Here is a 24,039-nt window from a genome sequence, read left to right as displayed (position 1 = left end):
GGTGGATGGGCGTGGCGGTTTCGATCCGAAGGAGAAAGAAAACGACCGGAAAGAAAATAAGGGCGGCGGTTTCTGGGCTGCGACGCAGATCTGGATCAGACAGTTACGCGGCGGCTGCTGCAAGGCTGCTTCGCGAACGGAGATGGAGAACGGAGTGGAGAAGATGGATACGGGTCGCGGTCGCACGGGGAAGAAGATGGGAGAAAAGAAAAGAAAAAGAAAAAGAAGAAAAGAAGAGAAAAAAAATAAAGAAATTTTTTAATATTAAAATAAAAGTAATATATATATATATATATATATATATATATATATATATATATATATATTTACCTTTTCTTTGGGCATTACATAATATTACTTTAATAGAATTTAATCCATATTTTCATAGAATATTTAATAAATGAAAATCTTAAACGTGGTTCACTTTTCTTTTTATTTTTAATATATTATTAATAATAAAAAGAGTAAATTGGTCATTTTTACTCTATATTTGTATAAAATATTAGTCAATTTATGATATTTTTGAAAATTTTAAAAAATTTATTGCAATTAATTTTGTAACATGGTATACAATTTGAGTACACTTAGATAAAAATTCAAAGAAAAAAAAATAATTTCACATTATATAAGATCAAGTCTAAACGGTATAAATTGAACCGCTTGTTAAAACCGAATCAAACCACACCATTTATGTACAAAACAAAAAACACAGTTTGTTGCTGTCTCAAATAGTCCAAACCGAATTTAAATGGTTCGGTCTATTTCAGCTTCAGTCTTCTGGAATTCAAGGAAATTTTGATCTTCCAAGTCTTCAATATTTCAGAAGACGATGATCTCGAAGTTGATAAAAACTTGCACGTCTTGAGAGCTCTATAGAAGTTTGAATCTTCAATTCTTCAAAGCTTCAGTACTTCAGAGCTTCATTTCTTCCTTCAACAAAAGATCTCTCGAATGAATGACAAAGGTCTACTTATAGAGAAAATTTGTGGACTTTATGTGGGCTTTGGACCCATTTTCTTGTTGAGTTGTTGAGCTTGGACTTGGGCTTGGGCCCATTTTCTTAGTGGGCTTAGGCCCCTTTGTTTGGCCTGATTTTTTATCAGGGGCTTGAATTGGGTTGGAAAACTTGACTACCCAAATCCAATCAAATTATAATCATCACAACTTGGGTGCGACGACGTGGTGTAATTTCATTGGTTGAAATTTCTTGCTCAACAATTACATTTATACTACTCCATAATACATATATATTATGTGATTTGTTTACATATATACTACCTCATTATGTAATATTGCTTAGAGATATATACAATCAGACATATATAGTGACATACAGTAATCGAAAATATTTTTCAATTCAATCTGTTCTTTATTTTTTTGTTTATCTTATAGTAATATTATGTTGTTAGTCATATAAACATTTATATCTTAAGTATGTTGTAACAACATGTAGTAAACTATATATTCATTTATAATTAATATTTTAAAATATATATTTATATAGTAAATACTACTAAAACAGTAAAATACACATTCTTAGTGTATATATATATATGCAGTGAGAATATCATACATACATATTCTCACTTCGTATAATTATATACCTTCTATTTGTCATATATTTTTTAAATGAACAATATATACTATAATATACTCGTAAATTATAATATGTTTATGATGTGATTTAATATATAGATACACCTTATTTACAACATAAATATTTAGTGACATATAGTTCTACATAATTTATAGTTGAATTTCAATATATATCTGTAACGACCCAACTTTTATAGGTAAGTCGAGGTCATTAATTTTTAACAAAAGACTTTGGTTGATACAAAATGAAACGTAAGTCAATTTAAAAACAATTTATGTAAGGCCTGATTTTCAAATATTCAAGAAAACTTAAAAATAACACTATTTACAAATAAAAGTTTGTAAACTAAGTTTTAGTACATCTTAAACCTCAAAAGAAACCATAAGCGGAAGCAAAATGACACATTTCCTATGGCAATCACGCTTCCTTCCTGCCCCTCGCCGGTTTGCCACCTTTATTTCCTTTGCCTGAAAATTAAACATAAGAAGGGTGAGTATAACAATACTCAGTAAGAGACCCTCTACTGGTCTCGTCAGGGGAAAATAAATTGTTAAAGTTCTATTGGGACACCCTGTACAGTCGCAGTCTTGTGATCCCGTAGGATACACATCTCAGTCTAACGCCCCGAGGAACGTACATATCAGTCTAACGCCCCGAGGGACGTACATATCAGTCTAGTGTTCTGCAGAAACACATATCAGTCAAATGCTCCCGAAGGTGCAAAATAAATTGGTGATCCCGTGGGACACCTACAAGGTAAACATCCCAATACAATCTAACAATTTATCCCCTCATTCCATTCAATCCATCTTTCAGTTACTTCAAAACATAAAGTTCTTTCTCTCAACGTCCTAACAGTCAACTTAACTCACTTTAGTCATATGTCTGTCAATAATATACTAATACGTCAGTCAATCAAACTATACAGTCAATACACCCCTCAGTTCACCAGCACAAACCACAGTTCAGTATAATCCACATCCAACCGAAACAAATTCACTAGTTCACATCCAAATCTTTATACAACACAATCTATTAATATCATCATGTACACATAAGCATAATTTCAGTCATTCACATGTATACTTTCGGCAATCCACATCAATTCACACAACAATGTATATATATATGTTTCCAGTCAAATACAACATACACTAAACATTTAGTCTGCAACCAAACATGTACATCTTAATCATCATCCATACAGTCCAACACAACTCAAAAACTTTAGGTGAGTCCAGTAGAAAGTCCCTTACCTCAAAGTTGGGGAAGCTCCTTAATCAACTAACGTCCTCGAAACAATCCTAAGCACAACAACACAAAATTCAATTACTTTCACGATACATATCTCACTTACTTTCCTCAACGTAAGTTCCAACTCACCGATATATTGGCAAACTGAACCCTCAACAATTCACAAATTGGTTGTGAATTTAAGTGATCCAAAGTTACCTTTCACACCTTCAAGAATAATTTATCAAATTAGTCAATTAACCCATCCGTAACGTTTGAACACCTTGAAAACATCACAACCCATACTTAAATTGTTTTGTAAACGACTACAATTTCATAACTTCAATCTTACCAACAAAACTTCGACAGAGACAGAGACGATTAGGATGGGGCACGGCGACGCAGATCTGGGTAACGGCGCAGAGACAGAGGTCGCGCGGCGGTGCTGGGCAGAGGTCACGCGGCGGCTGACGGTTGCAGCGGCAGTTTTTGGATCGAAGAAGAAAAGAAAGGGTGGCGGTTGGGTTCGACTTCGGTGAACGGAGACAGAAACAGACGAAACCGGTGGACGGCTCGATCTAGCGGTGCAGATCTGGACAGAGGGTCACACGGCGGTGGGCGGAAGGTCACGCGGCGGCCTTGCTTCGCAACAGAGACGGCGGCCGACGGTTGCAGCGGCGGTTTGGCTTGGCCTGACCGTCGACGTCGAACGAAAGAGGAAGAAAAGAAAAGAAGGGGTGGTTGGACTGCGGCTGCGCACGAACGGAAAGAGAATAGATGGGGCGGCGGTTGCTGCGAACGGGAAGGAGAACGCACGGGGAGGAAGGAGAAGAGAGAAAAGAAAAGAAAAAGAAAAGAAAAGAAAATATATATATATATATATATATAAATTAAAAAAAATGTATATATATATATATATTTTTACCTTTGGGACTTTACATTCTTCCCCCCTTAAGAAACTTTCGTCCTCGAAAGTTCTAATCCTGAAATAACTCTGGATAACGAGTCCTCATCTCTTCTTCTCGCTCCCATGTCGCTTCTTCAATTCGATGATTCTGCCACAAAACCTTTACTAATGGAATGCTTCTATTACGAAGCATCTTTACCTCTCTAGCCAGAATCTCCACAGGTTGTTCTACATAGCTCAAATGCTCATCAATCTCCAAGGGTTCATAGTCTACTACATGAGATGTATCCACCACATACTTCCTCAACATCGAAACATGGAAAATATTATGAACTGCAGAGAGAGATGGTGGTAATGCCAAGCGATACGCCACAACACCAACCCTCTCTAAGATCTCAAATGGTCCAACAAAACGAGGACTTAACTTTCCTTTCTTCTCAAAACGCATAACACCCTTCATAGGTGCTACCTTCAAGAATACCTTTTCTCCCACATCGAACTTAAGGTCTTTTCGCTGTACATCCGCATAACTCTTCTGTCGACTCTGCGCTGTTTGCATAAGTGCTCTAATATTTTGAATAGCCTCATTAGTAGACCGAACTAATTCAGGTCCCATCAATCTATGTTCACCAACCTCACTCCAACAAACAGGGGTTCTACAACATTTGCCATACAAAGCCTCAAATGGTGCCATACCGATGGTAGCCTGAAAACTGTTGTTATAAGCAAACTCCATCAAATGTAGATGAAAGTCCCAACTACCTAGAAACTCTATAACACAAGCTCGTAGCATATCCTCTAAAACTTGGTTCAAACGTTCAGTTTGACCATCAGTCTGTGGATGAAAAGCTGTACTGAAATCCAACCTCGTACCCATAGCAGTCTGAAGTCCCTTCCAAAACTTGGAAGTAAACCGTGCATCCCTATCAGAAACAATCGATACAGGCACTCCATGCAGTCTCACAATCTCAGTTAAATACAACTCTGCCCACTTACTAGCAGTATAAGTGGATTTCCCTGGTACAAAATGTGCCGATTTCGTAAGTCTGTCTATGACAACCAAAATCACTGTGAAACCCTTCAGGGTCTTAGGCAGCCCTGAAATAAAATCCATCGACACATTCTCCCACTTCCACTCTGGCACACTTAAGGGTTGTAACAAACCTGCTGGTTTCTGTCTAGGTGCCTTAACTTGCTGACATACTAGACACTAACTAACAAATTCCGCCACTTCCCTTTTCATATTCCGCCACCAATAAAATCGTTTTAGATCCTGATACATTTTCGTGCTACCAGGATGCATTGGAAATGGGGAATTATGGGCTTCATCTAGTAAGTCAATCTTAACTGTACTGTTCGCTGGCACACACAAACGTCTTTCAAACATCAACCCACCATCAGAGGATATGGAGAACTCATCAGTCTGCCCTGTTTCAACAAGGCGACATCTCTCCATCAAATAAGGATGACTACTCTGAGCATCAACAATCTTCTGCCTTAGAGTCGGTTGCACCGTTAATTGAGCCAACTGTGAGGTGACTCTCCCCACAGACACTGCAATCTCAGCTCTCTCCAAGTCTCGATGCAATGGTACCTGTCTAGTAATGAGTGCTGCCGAATGTGATACTTTTCTACTAAGAGCATCAGCCACCACATTCGCCTTACCAGGATGGTACAATATCTCACAGTCATAATCTTTTACCAACTCGAGCCACCTTCGTTGTCTCATATTCAACTCCTTCTAAGTGAAGAAGTACTTTAGGCTCTTATGGTCAGTAAAGATTTGTATCTTTTCACCGTACAAGTAATGTCTCCATATCTTCAATGCAAAAACCACTGCTGCCAACTCCAAATCATGTATGGGGTAGTTCTGCTCGTGACTCTTCAACTGACGAGAGGCATAAGCAACCACCTTACCTTTCTGCATCATAACACAACCCAGTCCTTTCTTGGAAGCATCACTGTAAATCACAAAACTTCCAGATCCATCTGGTACAGTAAGGACCGGTGCAGTAACTAACCTTTGCTTTAAGTTCTGAAAACTGTCCTCGCAAGCTGGACTCCAAACAAACGGAGTTCCCTTCCTTGTCAACTGAGTCAAAGGAGTAGCCAAACATGAAAAATCCTCCACAAACCTCCGGTAGTACCCTGCTAAACCCAGAAAACTACGAACCTCACCAACTGTAGAGGGTCGAGACCAACTGGTAACCGCTTCTATCTTTGCAGGGTCTACTGAAACTCCCTCACTGGAAACCACATGACCAAGAAAAGTGTCTAAGAAATCCTTAAACACCCTGTTCATCAAATCCATAAATACAGCAGGTGCATTAGTCAAACCAAAAGACATTACTATGAATTCATAATGTCCATACCTCGAACGAAAAGCAGTCTTAGGAATATCACGGTCTCTAATCCTCAACTGGTGATAACCTGACCATAATTCAATCTTAGAGAACACTGTGGCTCCCTGTAACTGATCGAACAAATCATCGATTCTGGGTAAAGGATATCTGTTCTTGACTGTTACTTTATTCAACTCTCTATAGTCAATGCAAAGACGCATCGACCCATCCTTCTTCTTCACAAACAATACTGGTGCACACCAAGATGACACACTAGGTCGAATAAAGCCTTTGTCAAGCAATTCCTGTAACTGTACCTTCAATTCTTTCAACTCAGCAGGAGCCATCCTATAAGGGGCTCTAGAAATAGGAGTAGTGTTTGGCTCCAACTCAATGGCAAAATCAACCTCTCTATGTGGCGGTAGTCCTGGAAGATCTTTTGGAAACACATCTGGGTATTCTCTTACCACAGGTTCTGAAGTTAAAGAAGTCTCACCTTCCCTAGTATCCACCACACTTGCCAAAATACTCCAAGTACCCTGGTTGAGTAGTTTACTAGCTTTCATAGCTGAGATTACTTTAGGCAGTACTACTGTTCCTACCCCCTTGAATTTAAAGCTAGATGCAGTAGGGGGACTGAACACAACTTCCTTACGAGAACAATCAATACTAGCATGATTAGTAGCTAGCCAATCCATACCTAAAATTACATCAAAGTCACACATATCTAATACCAACAAGGTTACGTCCAGCACACGACCAGCTATCTCAATTTCACATGCTTTAATCTTTTCCTTAGACAACATAATTTCTCCAGACGGTGTAGACACTGACAAAACATAGTCTAAGGGTTCCACCTCTAAGCATGCATGCATCACAAAAAGCGATGAAATAAATGAATGAGAAGATCCCGAGTCAAACAAGGTCAAGGCAAAATGCCCTAACACTGGTAATGTACCTGTCACTATTGTGCCGACCTTCTCTGCCTCTGATCTATTAGTGGCAAAGATTGTACCACGCTGTGGAGGTCTCTCTCCCTGACTGCTCGATCCAGCCCCAGTAGATCTCAAGGGACACCTATCAGCCATGTGTCCCTCTTGCTTGCACTTATAACAGACTCTCGTTCCCATCAAACAACGACCCAGGTGGCGTTTCCCACATGTATTACATACTGGCCTCTCTCGAGTAGTGTCTCCTGCACCGCCAGAACTCTGCTGGAAACTGCGAAAAGGATCGCCTGGTCTCAAGTTCCTCTGAGGAACTCCTACAGTTCTCTACTCTACTTTTCTCTTTTGACCCGACGACGATCCCTTATCAAAGCTCCTTGGCTGTATTTCATCATTCCCAATGCTCATATCCACTGTCAGACGCAGTGCTTCAGCTTGGGTAGTGGGCTTTAGTGCTCGCACAAAGCCCCTAATTTCATCTCTCAATCCCTTGACGAACCTATCAGCTCTAGCCTGCTCATTACTAACAAGCTCAGGGGCAAAACGTGACAGCATATCAAACTCCTGGTCGTACTCCTCGACTGTCATATATCCTTGCTTCAACTCCAAGAATTCCTGGCTTTTGGCGTCTCTAAGGTTAGCCGAGAAAAACTTGGTATAGAAGCAGTCCTTAAACTGATCCCAGGTAATTTGCCTCACATCTCCACCTAGCATGCGCATTGTAGTCCTCCACCAGATAATGCCTCTGTCCCTCAGTAGAAAAGCAGCACACTGAACTCTGTGCTCCTCGGGACATCTCATGTAATTAAATATGGTTTCCACAGAGGACAACCACATTTCAGCTTTAGTAGGATCCTCCAGTGACCCATCAAACGTCTGAGGGTCATACTTCTGAAAGTCCCTCAAATGTTTCGCCTCAGCAGAAAGTTGGTTCGGTAATCCTTGTGCACGAGGGGCTGCAGTGCAGGGGGAACTACAGGTGCAGGTGGAACCGCAGGTTCCTGCTGGTTTTGAGCTATAGCTGTCATAAGTTTTGTAAACCTCTGCTCCATGTGAGCAGACAGTGCATCAAACTCAACGTGAGTCACGGGTGCAGCAGGAATTCGCTGTTCAGCTTGACCCTCAGTAGGCTGATTACGACCTGCGCCTCTACCTCGACCTCCTACTCCTCTACCTCGGCCTCTACGACCTCCTCTACGTACACCCTCCCTTGGCGGCATAATTCCTATTATCCACCAACAACACTCTTTAACAAAATCTTAATCATAAGCATAAGCAAGTCTTTATCGTCATGCAATCTAGTTTAATTTAGGCAAGGTCATGCAAATAAACCATACATATAAGCATCAAGCATACCTGACGAGAGACGAAGGGTCGCGTTAGCCATAGGAACACAAAAACATAGACTTACATCGTAAGTCAGTCTACAGAACCTAAAACTTAGGCTCTGATACCAACTGTAACGACCCAACTTTTCTATGTAAGTCGAGGTCGTTATTATTTTTTTTACACCTCACAAGAACCCATAAGTGGAAGCAAAAACACGTTTCCTATAGCATCACGCTTCCTTCCTGCCCCTCGCCTGTTTGGCGCCTTTATTACCTTTGCCTGAAAATTAAACATAAGAAGGGTTAGTATTTAAATACTCAGTAAGAGACCCTCTACTGGTCTCGTCAGGGGAAAATAAATTGTTAAAGTTCTATTGGGACACCCTGTACAGTCGCAGTCTTGTGATCCCGTAGGATACACATCTCAGTCTAACGCCTCGAGGGACGTACATATCAGTCTAACGCCCCGAGGGACGTACATATCAGTCTAGTGTTCTGCAGAAACACATATCAGTCAAATGCTCCCGAAGGTGCACAATAAATTGGTGATCCCGTGGGACACCTACAAGGTAAACATCCCAATACAATCTAAAAATTTTCCCCTCATTCCATTCAACCCATCTTTCAGTTACTTCAAGTCACAAAGTTCTTTCTTTCAACATCCTAACAGTCAACTTATTTTACTACAGTCATATGTCTGTCAATAATATGCTAATACATCAGTCAATCCACTATACAGTCAATGCACCCCTCAGTTCACCAGCACACAGTCATACTTTAGCGTAATCATACACCCAATCTAAACGAGAATCTCATACAAACACAATCTACAATCTCCGTCCTGTCCATATACACACATTTATATATAGATTCCATGACAATCACGACATACATTCGACGTCAAGTCTACTTCAATTCATATACATTCATATATATTTTCAGTCAACCCACAGTATACATTCAACACACATACAGTTCACAATCACAGTTCACAATCACAATTGAGTCCAGTAGAAAATCCCTTACCTCGATTTTATGTAAAATTTCTTGGTCGAACTAATTCCAACAAACAAACCCCAAAGAGTAAAGAATCGAATTCCAACAAAGCTTAAGGCGTAACTCAAGGACAGTAACTCCAAATCACCGATGTCGCCTTCAAGAACAAACATCAATTCAACCAATTAAACAAACATCACATCTTAATGTATTTACAAATGTAAAACCTTATTACCCAACAATCTCATCCTTACCAATAACTTATAACAAGACTTTGACAATCAACGTTAAAATAGAAGTTGCCGCAGCAGGATCTACACAAAAGAAATCGTGCAAACAAATCTGCACGCGAATCGGTCCACAATTCGTAAATGGACAGCGAGTATCGACGAAGACAGAATGGTTCGGACGTTCAACAGCAGTTACGCGCGGACGGGAGTAGCCCGGCAACGTAGCCGAACTCGTACGATGCGGCGTGACCTGCGTCGGCGAGGCTGTTCGTGACTGAGGCGTGCGATTTGCCTCGCGAACGGAGATAGAGACGACGGCTGGGTTGGCTTCGACGGAGACAGGTGTTGCGCGGCAAAACTGGGCAGAGGCGGAAGAGCAACGGCAGTAACAGGTGGATGGTCGTGGCAGTTTCGATCCGAAGGAGAAAGAAAACGACCGGAAAGAAAATAAGGGCGGCGGTTCCCGGGCTGCGACGCAGATCTGGATCAGACAGTTACGCGGCGGCTGCTGCAAGGCTGCTTCGCGAACGGAGATGGAGAACGGAGTGGAGAAGATGGATAGGGGTCGCGGTCGCACGGGGAAGAAGAAGGGAGAAAAGAAAAGAAAAAGAAAAAGAAGAAAAGAAGAGAAAAAAATAAAGAAATTTTTTAATATTAAAATAAAAATAATATATATATATATATATATATATATATATATATATATATTTACCTTTTCTTTGGGCATTACATAATATTACTTTAATAGAATTTAATCCATATTTTCATAGAATATTTAATAAATGAAAATCTTAAACGTGGTTCACTTTTCTTTTTATTTTTAATATATTATTAATAATAAAAAGAGTAAATTGGTTTAGAGGATATGCTACGAGCTTGTGTTATAGAGAATATCATACATACATATTAACATATATATATATATATATATTTAGTTTTTAAAATAAAGCAATTCAGTTCGGTTTGAGAATCGCGTTCTTAACATCTTAAACTGAACCGAACCGAATTTTATGTGGTTTTTTTTAAATAGAAATCGAATCGAACCGAACCATATGCATTCGATTTCGGTTCGATTAGTGATTCGATTCAGTTTTCAACTTCATTTTGAACACCCCTATTACAGATACTAGAGAATAACAAATATTTTAATGACATATATTACATATACTCATCATAATTATTTCTCATTCATGTTCTTGTAAACATAAACAACTTTCATATATAATTAATATTATTTCAAACATAATGTATTATTTACTACGTAAGATATGAATACTTAAATAAAATAAATAAATAAATTGATATAAGAACATTTCACTAATAAAATATACATTATATTATTCAATATATACTATAATTATATAAAATATATGAAAAAGAATGCAAAATAAAAAATGACAATTTTTTAATAAAATCATAAAAAGCAAACTAAGGACAATTTTTATTATTAATATTACTTTAATAGAATTTAATCCATATTTTCATAGAATATTTAATAAATGAAAATCTTAAACGTGGTTCACTTTTCTTTTTTATTTTTAATATATTATTAATAATAAAAAGAGTAAATTGGTCATTTTTACTCTATATTTGTATAAAATATTAGTCAATTTATGATATTTTTGAAAATTTTAAAAAATTTATTGCAATTAATTTTGTAACATGGTATACAATTTGAGTACACTTAGATAAAAATTCAAAGAAAAAAAATAATTTCACATTATATAAGATCAAGTCTAAACGGTATAAATTGAACCGCTTGTTAAAACCGAATCAAACCACACCATTTATGTACAAAACAAAAAACACAGTTTGTTGCTGGCTCAAATAGTCCAAACCGAATTTAAATGGTTCGGTCTATTTCAGCTTCAGTCTTCTGGAATTCAAGGAAATTTTGATCTTCCAAGTCTTCAATATTTCAGGAGATGATGATCTCGAAGTTGATAAGAACTTGCACGTCTTGAGAGCTCTATAGAAGTTTGAATCTTCAATTCTTCAAAGCTTCTGTACTTCAGAGCTTCATTTCTTCCTTCAACAAAAGATCTCTCGAATGAATGACAAAGGTCTCTATTTATAGAGAAAATTTGTGGACTTTATGTGGGCTTGGACCCATTTGCTTGTTGAGTTGTTGAGCTTGGACTTGGGCTTGGGCCCATTTTCTTAGTGGGCTTAGGCCCCTTTATTTGGCCTGATTTTTTATCAGGGGCTTGAATTGGGTTGGAAAACTTGACTACCCAAATCCAATCAAATTATAATCATCACAACTTGGGTGTGACGACGTGGTGTAATTTCATTGGTTGAAATTTCTTGCTCAACAATTACATTTATACTACTCCATAATACATATATATGTTGTTAGTCATATAAAAACATTTACTGTAACGACCCAACTTTTCTAAGTAAGTCGAGGTCGTTATTTTTTTTTTTTTCAAATAAAGACTTTGTTTAATATAAAACAAAACGTAAGCAATTTAAAAAAAACATCTTCAAGTCAGGCCTGATTTTTAAACATTCATAAAATAATACTATTTACAACAAACGTTTGTAAACTAAATTTCAATCCATTTTAAACCTCTCAAGAACCCATAAGCAGAAGCAAAAACACGTTTCCTATGGCATCACGTTTCCTTCCTGCCCCTCGCCTGTTTGCCGCCTTTATTACCTTTGCCTGAAAATTAAACATAAGAAGGGTGAGTATTTTAAATACTCAGTAAGAGACCCTCTACTCGTCTCGTCAGGGGAAAATAAATTGTTAAAGTTCTATTGGGTCATCCTGTACAGTCGCAGTCTTGTGATCCCGTAGGATACACATCTCAGTCTAACGCCCCAAGGGACGTACATATCAGTCTAACGCCCCGAGGGACGTACATCTCAGTCTAACGCCCCGAGGGACGTACATATCAGTCTAACGCCCCGAGGGACGTACATATCAGTCTAGTGTTCTGCAGAAACACATATCAGTCAAATGCTCCCGAAGGTGCACAATAAATTGGTGATCCCGTGGGACACCTACAAGGTAAACATCCCAATACAATCTAACAATTTATCCCTTCATTCCATTCAACCCATCTTTCAATTACTTCAAGTCACAAAGTTCTTTCTTTCAACATCCTAACAGTCAACTTATTTTACTACAGTCATATGTCTGTCAATAATATGCTAATACATCAGTCAATCCACTATACAGTCAATGCACCCCTCAGTTCTCCAGCACACAGTCATACTTTAGCGTAATCATACACCCAATCTAAACGAGAATCACAAGTTCATATCTACATCTCATACCAACACAATCTAAAATCTTCGTCCTGTCCACATACACACACTTATATATATGTTCCATGACAATCACGATATACATTCGACGTTAAGTCTACTTCAATTCATATGCATTCATATATATTTTCAGTCAAACCACAGTATACATTCAACACACATACAGTTCACAATCACAATTGAGTCCAGTAGAAAATCCCTTACCTGGATCTTTATGTAAAATTCCTTAGTCGAACTAACTTCAACAAACAAACCCCAAGAGTAAAGAATCGAACTCCAACAAAGCTTAAGGCGTAACTCAAGGACACTAACTCCAAATCACCGATGTCGCCTTCAAGAACAAAGATCAATTCAACCAATTAAACAACATCACATCTTAATGTATTTACAAATGTAAGACCTTATTACCGAACAATCTCATCCTTACCAATATCTTGTAACAAGACTTTGACAATCGACGTTAAATAGAAGTTGCCGCAGGATCTACACAAAAGACATCGTGCAAAACACTTTTGCACGCGAACTGGTCCGCGACGGTGGGTATCGACGAAGGCAGAACGGTTCGGACGTTCAACAGCAGTTACGCGCGGATGGGAGTAGCCCGGCAACGTAGCCGAATTCGTGCGATACGGCGTGACCTGCGTCGGCGAGGCTGTTCGTGACTGAGGCGTGCGACTTGCCTCGCGGACGGAGATAGAGACGGCGGAGACGGTTGCAGAACCGTGGCTTCGACAGAGACAGAACCGGCTGAGACGGTTGGGCAGCGGCGGAAGAGCAACGGCGCCGCAGATCTGGACTGGCAGCGGCGTGGTCTTGCTTCGCGGCAGGGCTGCGGACGGAAGAAGAAAATGGAAGGAAAGGATCGGCGGCTGGCTGCAGTTGGCTGCGGCGGGACGGGAAGAAGAAGATAGAGGTGGTGATTGCGGCTGGGCTGCGGCTGGGCACGAACGGAAGGAGAAGAGGACGGTTAGGGCGGTTGCTGCACGAACGGAGAGAAGGGGAAGGAGGGTCGCGGCGCACGGGAGGAAGAAGAAAAGGGAAAAAAAGAAATTTTCATTTTCTTTTTCTTTTTATTTAAAAAAATATATAAAATAATTATAATAAAAAATATATAAATATATATATATATATATATATATATATATATATTTAAAATTTTCATTTTCTTTTCTTTTATTTAATAAAATGTAGAATAAATATAATAATAAAAATATAATTAAATACATATATATTTAATTATATTAATACATTTTCAAATCTTCTTTCTCCCCTTCAACATATTTAAAAAAAAAATCTTGAACAAATCGAAATAATTCTCTCAAAATAATTTACCTTCAAGTTTGGGGCGTTACATTCTTCCCTCCTTAAGAAACTTTCGTCCTCGAAAGTTCTAATCCTGAAATAACTCTGGATAACGAGTCCTCATCTCTTCCTCTCGCTCCCATGTCGCCTCTTTAATTCGATGATTCCGCCACAAAACCTTTACTAATGGAATGCTTCTATTACAAAGCATCTTTACCTCTCTAGCCAGAATCTCCACAGGTTGTTCTACATAGCTCAAATGATCATCAATCTCCAAGGGTTCATAGTCCACTACATGAGATGTATCGGCCACATACTTCCTCAACATCGAAACATGGAAAACATTATGAACTGCAGAGAGTGATGGTGGTAATGCCAAGCGATACGCCACAACACCAACCCTCTCTAAGATCTCAAATGGTCCAACAAAACGAGGACTTAACTTCCCTTTCTTCTCAAAAATCATAACACCCTTCATAGGTGCTACCTTCAAGAATACCTTTTCTCCCACATCGAACTTAAGGTCTTTTCGCCGTACATCTGCATAACTCTTCTGTCTACTCTGCGCTGTTTGCATACGTGCTCTAATCTTTTGAATAGCCTCATTAGTAGACCGAACTAATTCAGGTCCCATCAACCTATGTTCACCAACCTCACTCCAACAAACAGGGGTTCTACAACATTTGCCATACAAAGCCTCAAATGGTGCCATACCGATGGTAGCCTTGAAACTGTTGTTATAAGCAAACTCCATCAAATGTAGATGAGAGTCCCAACTACCTGGAAACTCTATAACACAAGCTCGTAGCATATCCTCTAAAACTTGGTTCAAACGTTCAGTTTGACCATCAGTCTGTGGATGAAAGGCTGTACTAAAATCCAATCTCGTACCCATAGCAGTCTGAAGTCCCTTCCAAAACTTGGAAGTAAACCGTGCACCCCTATCAGAAACAATCGATACAGGCACTCCATGCAGTCTCACAAATCTCAGTTAAATACAACTCTGCCCACTTACTAGCAGTATAAGTGGATTTTCCTGGTACAAAATGTGTCGATTTCGTAAGCCTGTCTATGACAACCAAAATCACTGTGAAACCCTTCAGGGTCTTAGGCAGCCCTGAAATAAAATCCATCAACACATTCTCCCACTTCCACTCTTGCACACTTAAGGGTTGTAACAAACCTGCTGGTTTCTGTCTAGGTGCCTTAACTTGCTGACATACTAGACACTTACTAACAAATTCCGCCACTTCCCTTTTCATATTCCGCCACCAATAAAATCGTTTTAGATCCTGATACATTTTTGTGCTACTTGGATGCATGAGAAATGGGAAACTATGAGTCTCAACCAATAACCTTGTCTTAATTGCATTTTCTGTTGGCTCACATAATTCTCTCTCAAACATAAGTTCATCATCAAAGGATATGGAAAACTCCTTAACTTGCCCTACTTCTACTAGGCAATGCTTCTCAATCAAATAAGGATCAATGAATTGAACCACAAGAATTCTTTGTCTCAAGATCGGATGTACTGACAACTGAGCTAACTTTGAGGTGACTTCCCCCACTAAAACTACAATCTCAGCTCTCTCGTGGTTTTTGTCTAATGAAACCTGTCTGGTAATAAGTGCTGTCAAAATGTGATACTTTTCTACGAAGAGCACCAACTTCCACATTCGCCTTACCTAGATGGTACAAAATCTCACAATCATAGTCATTTACTAACTGAAACCATCTTTGCTATCTCATACTCAACTTCTTTTGAGTGAAAAAGTATTTTATACTCTTTTGGTTAGAAAATATCTATATCTTTTCATCATACATATAGTGTCTTCAAATCATTAATGTAAAAACCACAACTGTCAATTCCATATCATAAGTTGGACAATTTTCCTCATGACTCTTCAACTGACGAGGAGTACAAGCAACTACTTTAACTTGTTGAATCATAATACCTTTTAAACTTTCCTAAAAGCATCACTATAAATTACGAAACTTTCTGAACCATCATGTACGGTAAGCACGAGAGTTGTACAAGCTTCTGCTTAAGATCCTAAACACTATCCTCATAGGCTTTGTCCCAAACAAACAGAGTCCCTTTTCTTAGTTAACTGAGTCAAAGGAGTAGCTATACGAGAAAATTCTTATACAAACCGTTAGTAATAACCTGCTGAACCCAAAAAGACTACGAACCTCACTGACTATGAAAGGTTGAGGCCAACTGGTAACGACTTCAATCTTTTATGAGATCCACATAAATGTCATCTCTAGATACCACATGGCTTGGAAAGATACTTGGCCTCATCCGAAACTCACATTTTGAAAACTTTGCATACAATTTGTTGACTCGAAGAGCCTCTAAAACCATGTTAAATGCTCCTCATGCGCTGTCTCTATTTTGGAATAAATTAAGATATCGTCAATAGATACAATCACGAAAGTGTCTAAGAGATCGTTAAACACTTTGTTCATCAAGTCGTAAACATTGTTTGAGCATTTGCCAACTCAAAAGACATCATAATGAACTCATGATGTCCATATCACGAACGAAAATCTGCCATAGGAATGTCACTGTTCTCTAATCCTCAACAAGCCATAACCTGAATGTAATTCAATCTTAAAGAACACGGACTTATTGCAGTTGATCAAACAAATCCTCATTCATTGGTAAAAAATATTTATTCTTAACTGACACCTTATTCAACTTTCTACAATCAAAACATAAGTGCATCGACCCATCTTTCTTCTTAATAAACAAAAATTGGTGCACCCCAAGATAACATACTTCGTCGAATGTAGTCCTTGTCAAACATTTCTTTCAATTGCACCTTCAAATCTTTCAACTCTGTTGGGGCCATTTTGTATGAAGCTTTAGATATAGGAACGAGTCTAACTCTATCTCAATAGCAAGACCAATTTCTGTTTAGCGCGGTAATCTTAGAAACTCTTCTAGAAAAATATCATAATACTTTTTCACCACTGATTCAAATAACAAAGAAACATCGACTTCTCTGGTGTCTACCACACTAGTCAAATACAACAGGTACCCTGGTCAAGCAACTTACTAACCTTCATAGCTGGGATAACTTTTAGCGAAACGATAATTCCAACCTCTTTGTACTTGAAACTAGCCCATGGTTAAACTACATTCCAATTTTCAAACTCCAAACTAGTAACTTTTCATTCACGAGAAACTCAAAATTCTTTCTTAAAGTCACATCAAGACAACCATGCTCATCTTCCTTGTTTCTTTTCCAATACCTCCATTCTAAAACTATTTAATGTGTTTCGTATAAACTTGACCGTGTATTTAGTCCTCGTTAAAACCACCTACATAACTTATTTTTCTTAGATTTCCAATCACAAAACAGACAATTTCGCTAACAACGTCTTACTTTTCTACTACTCGACAACTCCTTTGAACACCTCTACATGGCAACATTTTTCCTAAATTTCACCATTAAATCCTTCACCATTAAATCATAACATTCATGTAATTCTAGTTTAACTTAGGCAAGGTCATATACATAAACCATACATATAAGCATAAAGCATACCTGACGAGAGACGAAGGGTCGCGTTAGCCATAGGGACACAAAAACATAGACTTACATCGTAAGTCAGTCTACAGAACCTAAAACTTAGGCTCTGATACCAACTGTAACGACCCAACTTTTCTAAGTAAGTCTTATTTTTTTTTTTCAAATAAAAGCTTTGTTTAATATAAAACAAAACGTAAGCAATTTAAAAAAAACATCTTCAAGTCAGGCCTGATTTTTAAACATTCAAGAAAACATAAAATAATACTATTTACAACAAACGTTTGTAAACTAAATTTCAATCCATTTTAAACCTCACAAGAACCCATAAGCGGAAGCAAAAACACGTTTCCTATGGCATCACGTTTCCTTCCTGCCCCTCGCCTGTTTGCCGCCTTTATTACCTTTGCCTGAAAATTAAACATAAGAAGGGTGAGTATTTTAAATACTCAGTAAGAGACCCTCTACTGGTCTCGTCAGGGGAAAATAAATTGTTAAAGTTCTATTGGGACACCCTGTACAGTCGAAGTCTTGTGATCCCTTAGGATACACATCTCAGTCTAACGCCCCGAGGGACGTACATATCAGTCTAACGCCCCGAGGGACGTACATATCAGTCTAACGCCCCGAGGGACGTACATATCAGTCTAGTGTTCTGCAGAAACACATATCAGTCAAATGCTCCCGAAGGTGCACAATAAATTGGTGATCCCGTGGGACACCTACAAGGTAAACATCCCAATACAATCTAACAATTTATCCCCTCATTCCATTCAACCCATCCTTCAGTTACTTCAAGTCACAAAGTTCTTTCTTTCAACATCCTAACAGTCAACTTATTTTACTACAGTCATATGTCTGTCAATAGTATGCTAATACATCAGTCAATCCACTATACAGTCAATGCACCCCTCAGTTCTCCAGCACACAGTCATACTTTAGCGTAATCATACACCCAATCTAAACGAGAATCACAAGTTCATATCTACATCTCATACCAACACAATCTACAATCTTCTTCCTGTCCACATACACACACTTATATATATGTTCCATGACAATCACGATATACATTCGACGTTAAGTCTACTTCAATTCATATGCATTCATATATATTTTCAGTCAAACCACAGTATACATTCAACACACATACAGTTCACAATCACAATTGAGTCCAGTAGAAAATCCCTTACCTGGATCTTTATGTAAAATTCCTTAGTCGAACTAACTTCAACAAACAAACCCCAAGAGTAAAGAATCGAACTCCAACAAAGCTTAAGGCGTAACTCAAGGACACTAACTCCAAATCACCGATGTCGCCTTCAAGAACAAAGATCAATTCAACCAATTAAACAACATCACATCTTAATGTATTTACAAATGTAAGACCTTATTACCGAACAATCTCATCCTTACCAATATCTTGTAACAAGACTTTGACAATCGACGTTAAATAGAAGTTGCCGTAGGATCTACACAAAAGACATCGTGCAAAACACTTTTGCACGCGAACTGGTCCGCGACGGTGGGTATCGACGAAGGCAGAACGGTTCGGACGTTCAACAGCAGTTACGCGCGGACGGGAGTAGCCCGGCAACGTAGCCGAATTCGTGCGATACGGCGTGACCTGCGTCGGCGAGGCTGTTTGTGATTGAGGCGTGCGACTTGCCTCGCGGACGGAGATAGAGACGGCTGAGACGGTTGCAGAACCGTGGCTTCGACAGAGATAGAACCGGCTGAGACGGTTGGGCAGCGGCGGAAGAGCAACGGCTCCGCAGATCTGGACTGGCAGCGGCGCGGTCTTGCTTCGCGGCGGGGCTGCGGACGGAAGAAGAAAATGGAAGGAAAGGATCGGCGGCTGGCTGCGGTTGGCTGCGGCGGGACGGGAAGAAGAAGATAGAGGTGGTGATTGCGGCTGGGCTGCAGCTGGGCACGAACGGACGGAGAAGAGGACGGTTGGGGCGGTTGCTGCACGAACGGAGAGAAGGGGAAGGAGGGTCGCGGCGCACGGGAGGAAGAAGAAAAGGGAAAAAAAGAAATTTTCATTTTCTTTTTCTTTTTATTTAAAAAAATATATAAAATAATTATAATAAAAAATATATAAATATATATATATTTAAAATTTTCATTTTCTTTTCTTTTATTTAATAAAATGTAGAATAAATATAATAATAAAAATATAATTAAATACATATATATTTAATTATATTAATACATTTTCAAATCTTCTTTCTCCCCTTCAACATATTTAAAAAAAAATCTTGAACAAATCGAAATAATTCTCTCAAAATAATTTACCTTCAAGTTTGGGGCGTTACATTCTTCCCTCCTTAAGAAACTTTCGTCCTCGAAAGTTCTAATCCTGAAATAACTCTGGATAACGAGTCCTCATCTCTTCCTCTCGCTCCCATGTCGCCTCTTCAATTCGATGATTCCGCCACAAAACCTTTACAAATGGAATGCTTCTATTACAAAGCATCTTTACCTCTCTAGCCAGAATCTCCACAGGTTGTTCTACATAGCTCAAATGCTCATCAATCTCCAAGGGTTCATAGTCCACTACATGAGATGTATCGGCCACATACTTCCTCAATATCGAAACATGGAAAACATTATGAACTGCAGAGAGTGATGGTGGTAATGCCAAGCGATACGCCACAACACCAACCCTCTCTAAGATCTCAAATGGTCCAACAAAACGAGGACTTAACTTCCCTTTCTTCTCAAAACGCATAACACCCTTCATAGGTGCTACCTTCAAGAATACCTTTTCTCCCAAATCGAACTTAAGGTCTTTTCGCCGTACATCCGCATAACTCTTCTGTCTACTCTGCGCTGTTTGCATACGTGCTCTAATCTTTTGAATAGCCTCATTAGTAGACCGAACTAATTCAGGTCCCATCAATCTATGTTCACCAACCTCACTCCAACAAACAAGGGTTCTACAACATTTGCCATACAAAGCCTCAAATGGTGCCATACCGATGGTAGCCTGGAAACTGTTGTTATAAGCAAACTCCATCAAATGTAGATGAGAGTCCCAACTACCTGGAAACTCTATAACACAAGCTCGTAGCATATCCTCTAAAACTTGGTTCAAACGTTCAGTTTGACCATCAGTCTGTGGATGAAAGGCTGTACTAAAATCCAATCTCGTACCCATAGCAGCCTGAAGTCCCTTCCAAAACTTGGAAGTAAACCGTGCATCCCTATCAGAAACAATCGATACAGGCACTCCATGCAGTCTCACAATCTTAGTTAAATACAACTCTGCCCACTTACTAGCAGTATAAGTGGATTTTCCTGGTACAAAATGTGCCGATTTCGTAAGCCTGTCTATGACAACCAAAATCACTGTGAAACCCTTCAGGGTCTTAGGCGGCCCTGAAATAAAATCCATCGACACATTCTCCCACTTCCACTCTGGCACACTTAAGGGTTGTAACAAACCTGCTGGTTTCTGTCTAGGTGCCTTAACTTGCTGACATACTAGACACTTACTAACAAATTCCGCCACTTCCCTTTTCATATTCCGCCACCAATAAAATCGTTTTAGATCCTGATACATTTTCGTGCTACCAGGATGCATGGAAAATGGGGAATTATGGGCTTCATCTAGTAAGCCAATCTTAACTGTACTGTTCGCTGGCACACATAAACGTCTCTCAAACATCAACCCACCATCAGAGGATATGGAGAACTCATCAGTCTGCCCTGTTTCAACAAGGCGACGTCTCTCCATCAAATAAGGATCATTACTCTGAGCATCAACAATCTTGTGCCTCAGAGTCGGTTGCACCGTTAATTGAGCTAGCTGTGAGGTGACTCTCCTCACAGACACTGCAATCTCAGCTCTCTCCAAGTCTCGATGCAATGGTACCTGTCTAGTAATGAGTGCTGCCGAATGTGATACTTTTCTACTAAGAGCATCAGCCACCACATTCGCCTTACCAGGATGGTACAATATCTCACAGTCATAATCTTTTACCAACTCGAGCCACCTTCGCTGTCTCATATTCAACTCCTTCTGAGTGAAGAAGTACTTTAGGCTCTTATGGTCAGTAAAGATTTGTATCTTTTCACCGTACAAGTAATGTCTCCATATCTTCAATGCAAAAACCACTACTGCCAACTCCAAATCATGTGTGGGGTAGTTCTGCGCGTGACTCTTCAACTGACGAGAGGCATAAGCAACCACCTTACCTTTCTGCATCAAAACACAACCCAGTCCTTTCTTGGAAGCATCACTGTAAATCACAAAACTTTCAGATCCATCTGGTACCGTAAGGACCAGTGCAGTAACTAACCTTTGCTTTAAGTTCTGAAAACTATCCTCACAAGCTGGACTCCAAACAAACGGAGTTCCCTTCCTTGTCAACTGAGTCAAGGGAGTAGCCAAACGTGAAAAATCCTCCACAAACCTCCGGTAGTACCCTGCTAAACCCAGAAAACTACGAACCTCACTAACTGTAGAGGGTCGAGACCAACTGGTAACCGCTTCTATCTTTGCAGGGTCTACTGAAACTCCCTCACTGGAAACCACATGACCAAGAAAAGCCACCTGCTTCAACCAAAATTCGCACTTAGAGAACTTAGCATACAGTTTATTGACTCGAAGAGTCTCTAACACCTTATGTAAGTGTTCCTCATGTTCGGCTTCAGTCTTGGAATAAACCAAAATATCATCAATGAAGACTATCACAAAAGTGTCCAAGAAATCCTTAAACACCCTGTTCATCAAATCCATAAATACAGCAGGTGCATTAGTCAAACCAAAAGACATTACTATGAATTCATAATGTCCATACCTCGAACGAAAAGCAGTCTTAGGAATATCACGGTCTCTAATCCTCAACTGGTGATAACCTGACCGTAAGTCAATCTTAGAGAACACCGTGGCTCCCTGTAACTGATCGAACAAATCATCGATTCTGGGTAAAGGATATCTGTTCTTGACTGTTACTTTATTCAACTCTCTATAGTCAATGCAAAGACGCATCGACCCATCCTTCTTCTTCACAAACAATACTGGTGCACCCCAAGGTGACACACTAGGTCGAATAAAGCCTTTGTCAAGCAATTCCTGTAACTGTACCTTCAGTTCTTTCAACTCAGCAGGAGCCATCCTATAAGGGGCTCTAGAAATAGGAGTAGTGTTTGGCTCCAACTCAATGGCAAAATCAACCTCTCTATGTGGCGGTAGTCCTGGAAGATCTTTTGGAAATACATCTGGGTATTCTCTTACCACAGGTTCTGAAGTTAAAGAAGTCTCACCTTCCCTAGTATCCACCACACTTGCCAAAATACTCCAAGTACCCTGGTTGAGTAGTTTACTAGCTTTCATAGCTGAGATTACTTTAGGCAGTACTACTGTTCCTACCCCCTTGAATTTAAAGCTAGATGCAGTAGGGGGACTGAACACAACTTCCTTACGAGAACAATCAATACTAGCATGATTAGTAGCTAGCCAATCCATACCTAAAATTACATCAAAGTCACGCATATCTAATACCAACAAGGTTACGTCCAGCACACGACCAGCTATCTCAATTTCACATGCTTTAATCTTTTCCTTAGACAACATAATTTCTCCAGACGGTGTAGACACTGACAAAACATAGTCTAAGGGTTCCACCTCTAAGCATGCATGCGTCACAAAAAGCGATGAAATAAATGAATGAGAAGATCCCGAGTCAAACAAGGTCAAGGCAAAATGCCCTAACACTGGTAATGTACCTGTCACTACTGTGCCGGCCTTCTCTGCCTCTGATCTATTAGTGGCAAAGATTGTACCCCGCTGTGGAGGTCTCTCTCCCTGACTGCTCGATCCAGCCCCAGTAGATCTCAAGGGACACCTATCAGCCATGTGTCCCTCTTGCTTGCACTTATAACAGACTCTCGTTCCCATCAAACAACGACCCAGGTGGCGTTTCCCACACGTATTACATACTGGCCTCTCTCGATTAGTGTCTCCTGCCCCGCCAGAACTCTGCTGGAAACTGCGAAAAGGATCACCTGGTCTCAAGTTCCTCTGAGGAACTCCTACAGTTCTCTGCTCTACTTTTCTCTTTTGACCTGACGACGATCCCTTATCAAAGCTCCTTGGCTGTATTTCATCCTTCCCAATGCTCATATCCACTGCCAGACGCAGTGCTTCAGCTTGGGTAGTGGGCTTTAGTGCTCGCACAAAGCCCCTAATTTCATCTCTCAATCCCTTGACGAACCTATCAGCTCTAGCCTGCTCATTACTAACAAGCTCAGGGGCAAAACGTGACAGCATATCAAACTCCTGGTCGTACTCCTCGACTGTCATATATCCTTACTTCAACTCCAAGAATTCCT

The 24,039-nt window shown here is 39.6% G+C and overlaps 2 protein-coding genes across 5 annotated transcripts in view; both read right to left on the bottom strand.

Annotated features, from left to right (window-relative positions):
• LOC116404790 overlaps window positions 1-24,039 on the bottom strand; it is a 59,235-nt gene that overhangs the window by 23,886 nt on the left and 11,310 nt on the right. The gene's annotated exons all lie outside the window — the stretch shown is intronic.
• Window positions 2,008-24,036, bottom strand: LOC116404793. 4 transcript variants are annotated; one of them, XR_004217872.1, is made up of 3 exons: window positions 13,284-13,903; window positions 13,061-13,187; window positions 12,066-12,248 (listed from the first exon to the last, which is right to left on the bottom strand). XR_004217872.1 is itself a non-coding variant. In XM_031888270.1 (3 exons), exons 1-3 carry the CDS (start codon window positions 24,008-24,010, stop codon window positions 12,199-12,201), a joined length of 633 nt encoding a protein of 210 aa, XP_031744130.1. In that variant the 5' UTR covers window positions 24,011-24,036; the 3' UTR covers window positions 12,066-12,198. The 4 variants fall into 4 exon arrangements, 2 of the variants coding, with proteins under 2 accessions (XP_031744134.1, XP_031744130.1); XM_031888270.1 differs by lacking the exons at window positions 13,061-13,187; window positions 13,284-13,903 and adding exons at window positions 18,102-18,107; window positions 23,434-24,036; XR_004217873.1 differs by lacking the exons at window positions 12,066-12,248; window positions 13,061-13,187; window positions 13,284-13,903 and adding exons at window positions 18,050-18,107; window positions 18,891-19,017; window positions 19,114-19,288.

Source organism: Cucumis sativus, chromosome 1, assembly GCF_000004075.3.
Source record: "Cucumis sativus cultivar 9930 chromosome 1, Cucumber_9930_V3, whole genome shotgun sequence".
In the NCBI taxonomy this organism is placed as follows: Eukaryota; Viridiplantae; Streptophyta; class Magnoliopsida; order Cucurbitales; family Cucurbitaceae; genus Cucumis; species Cucumis sativus.
This window is presented reverse-complemented; position numbering and strand designations above follow the sequence as displayed.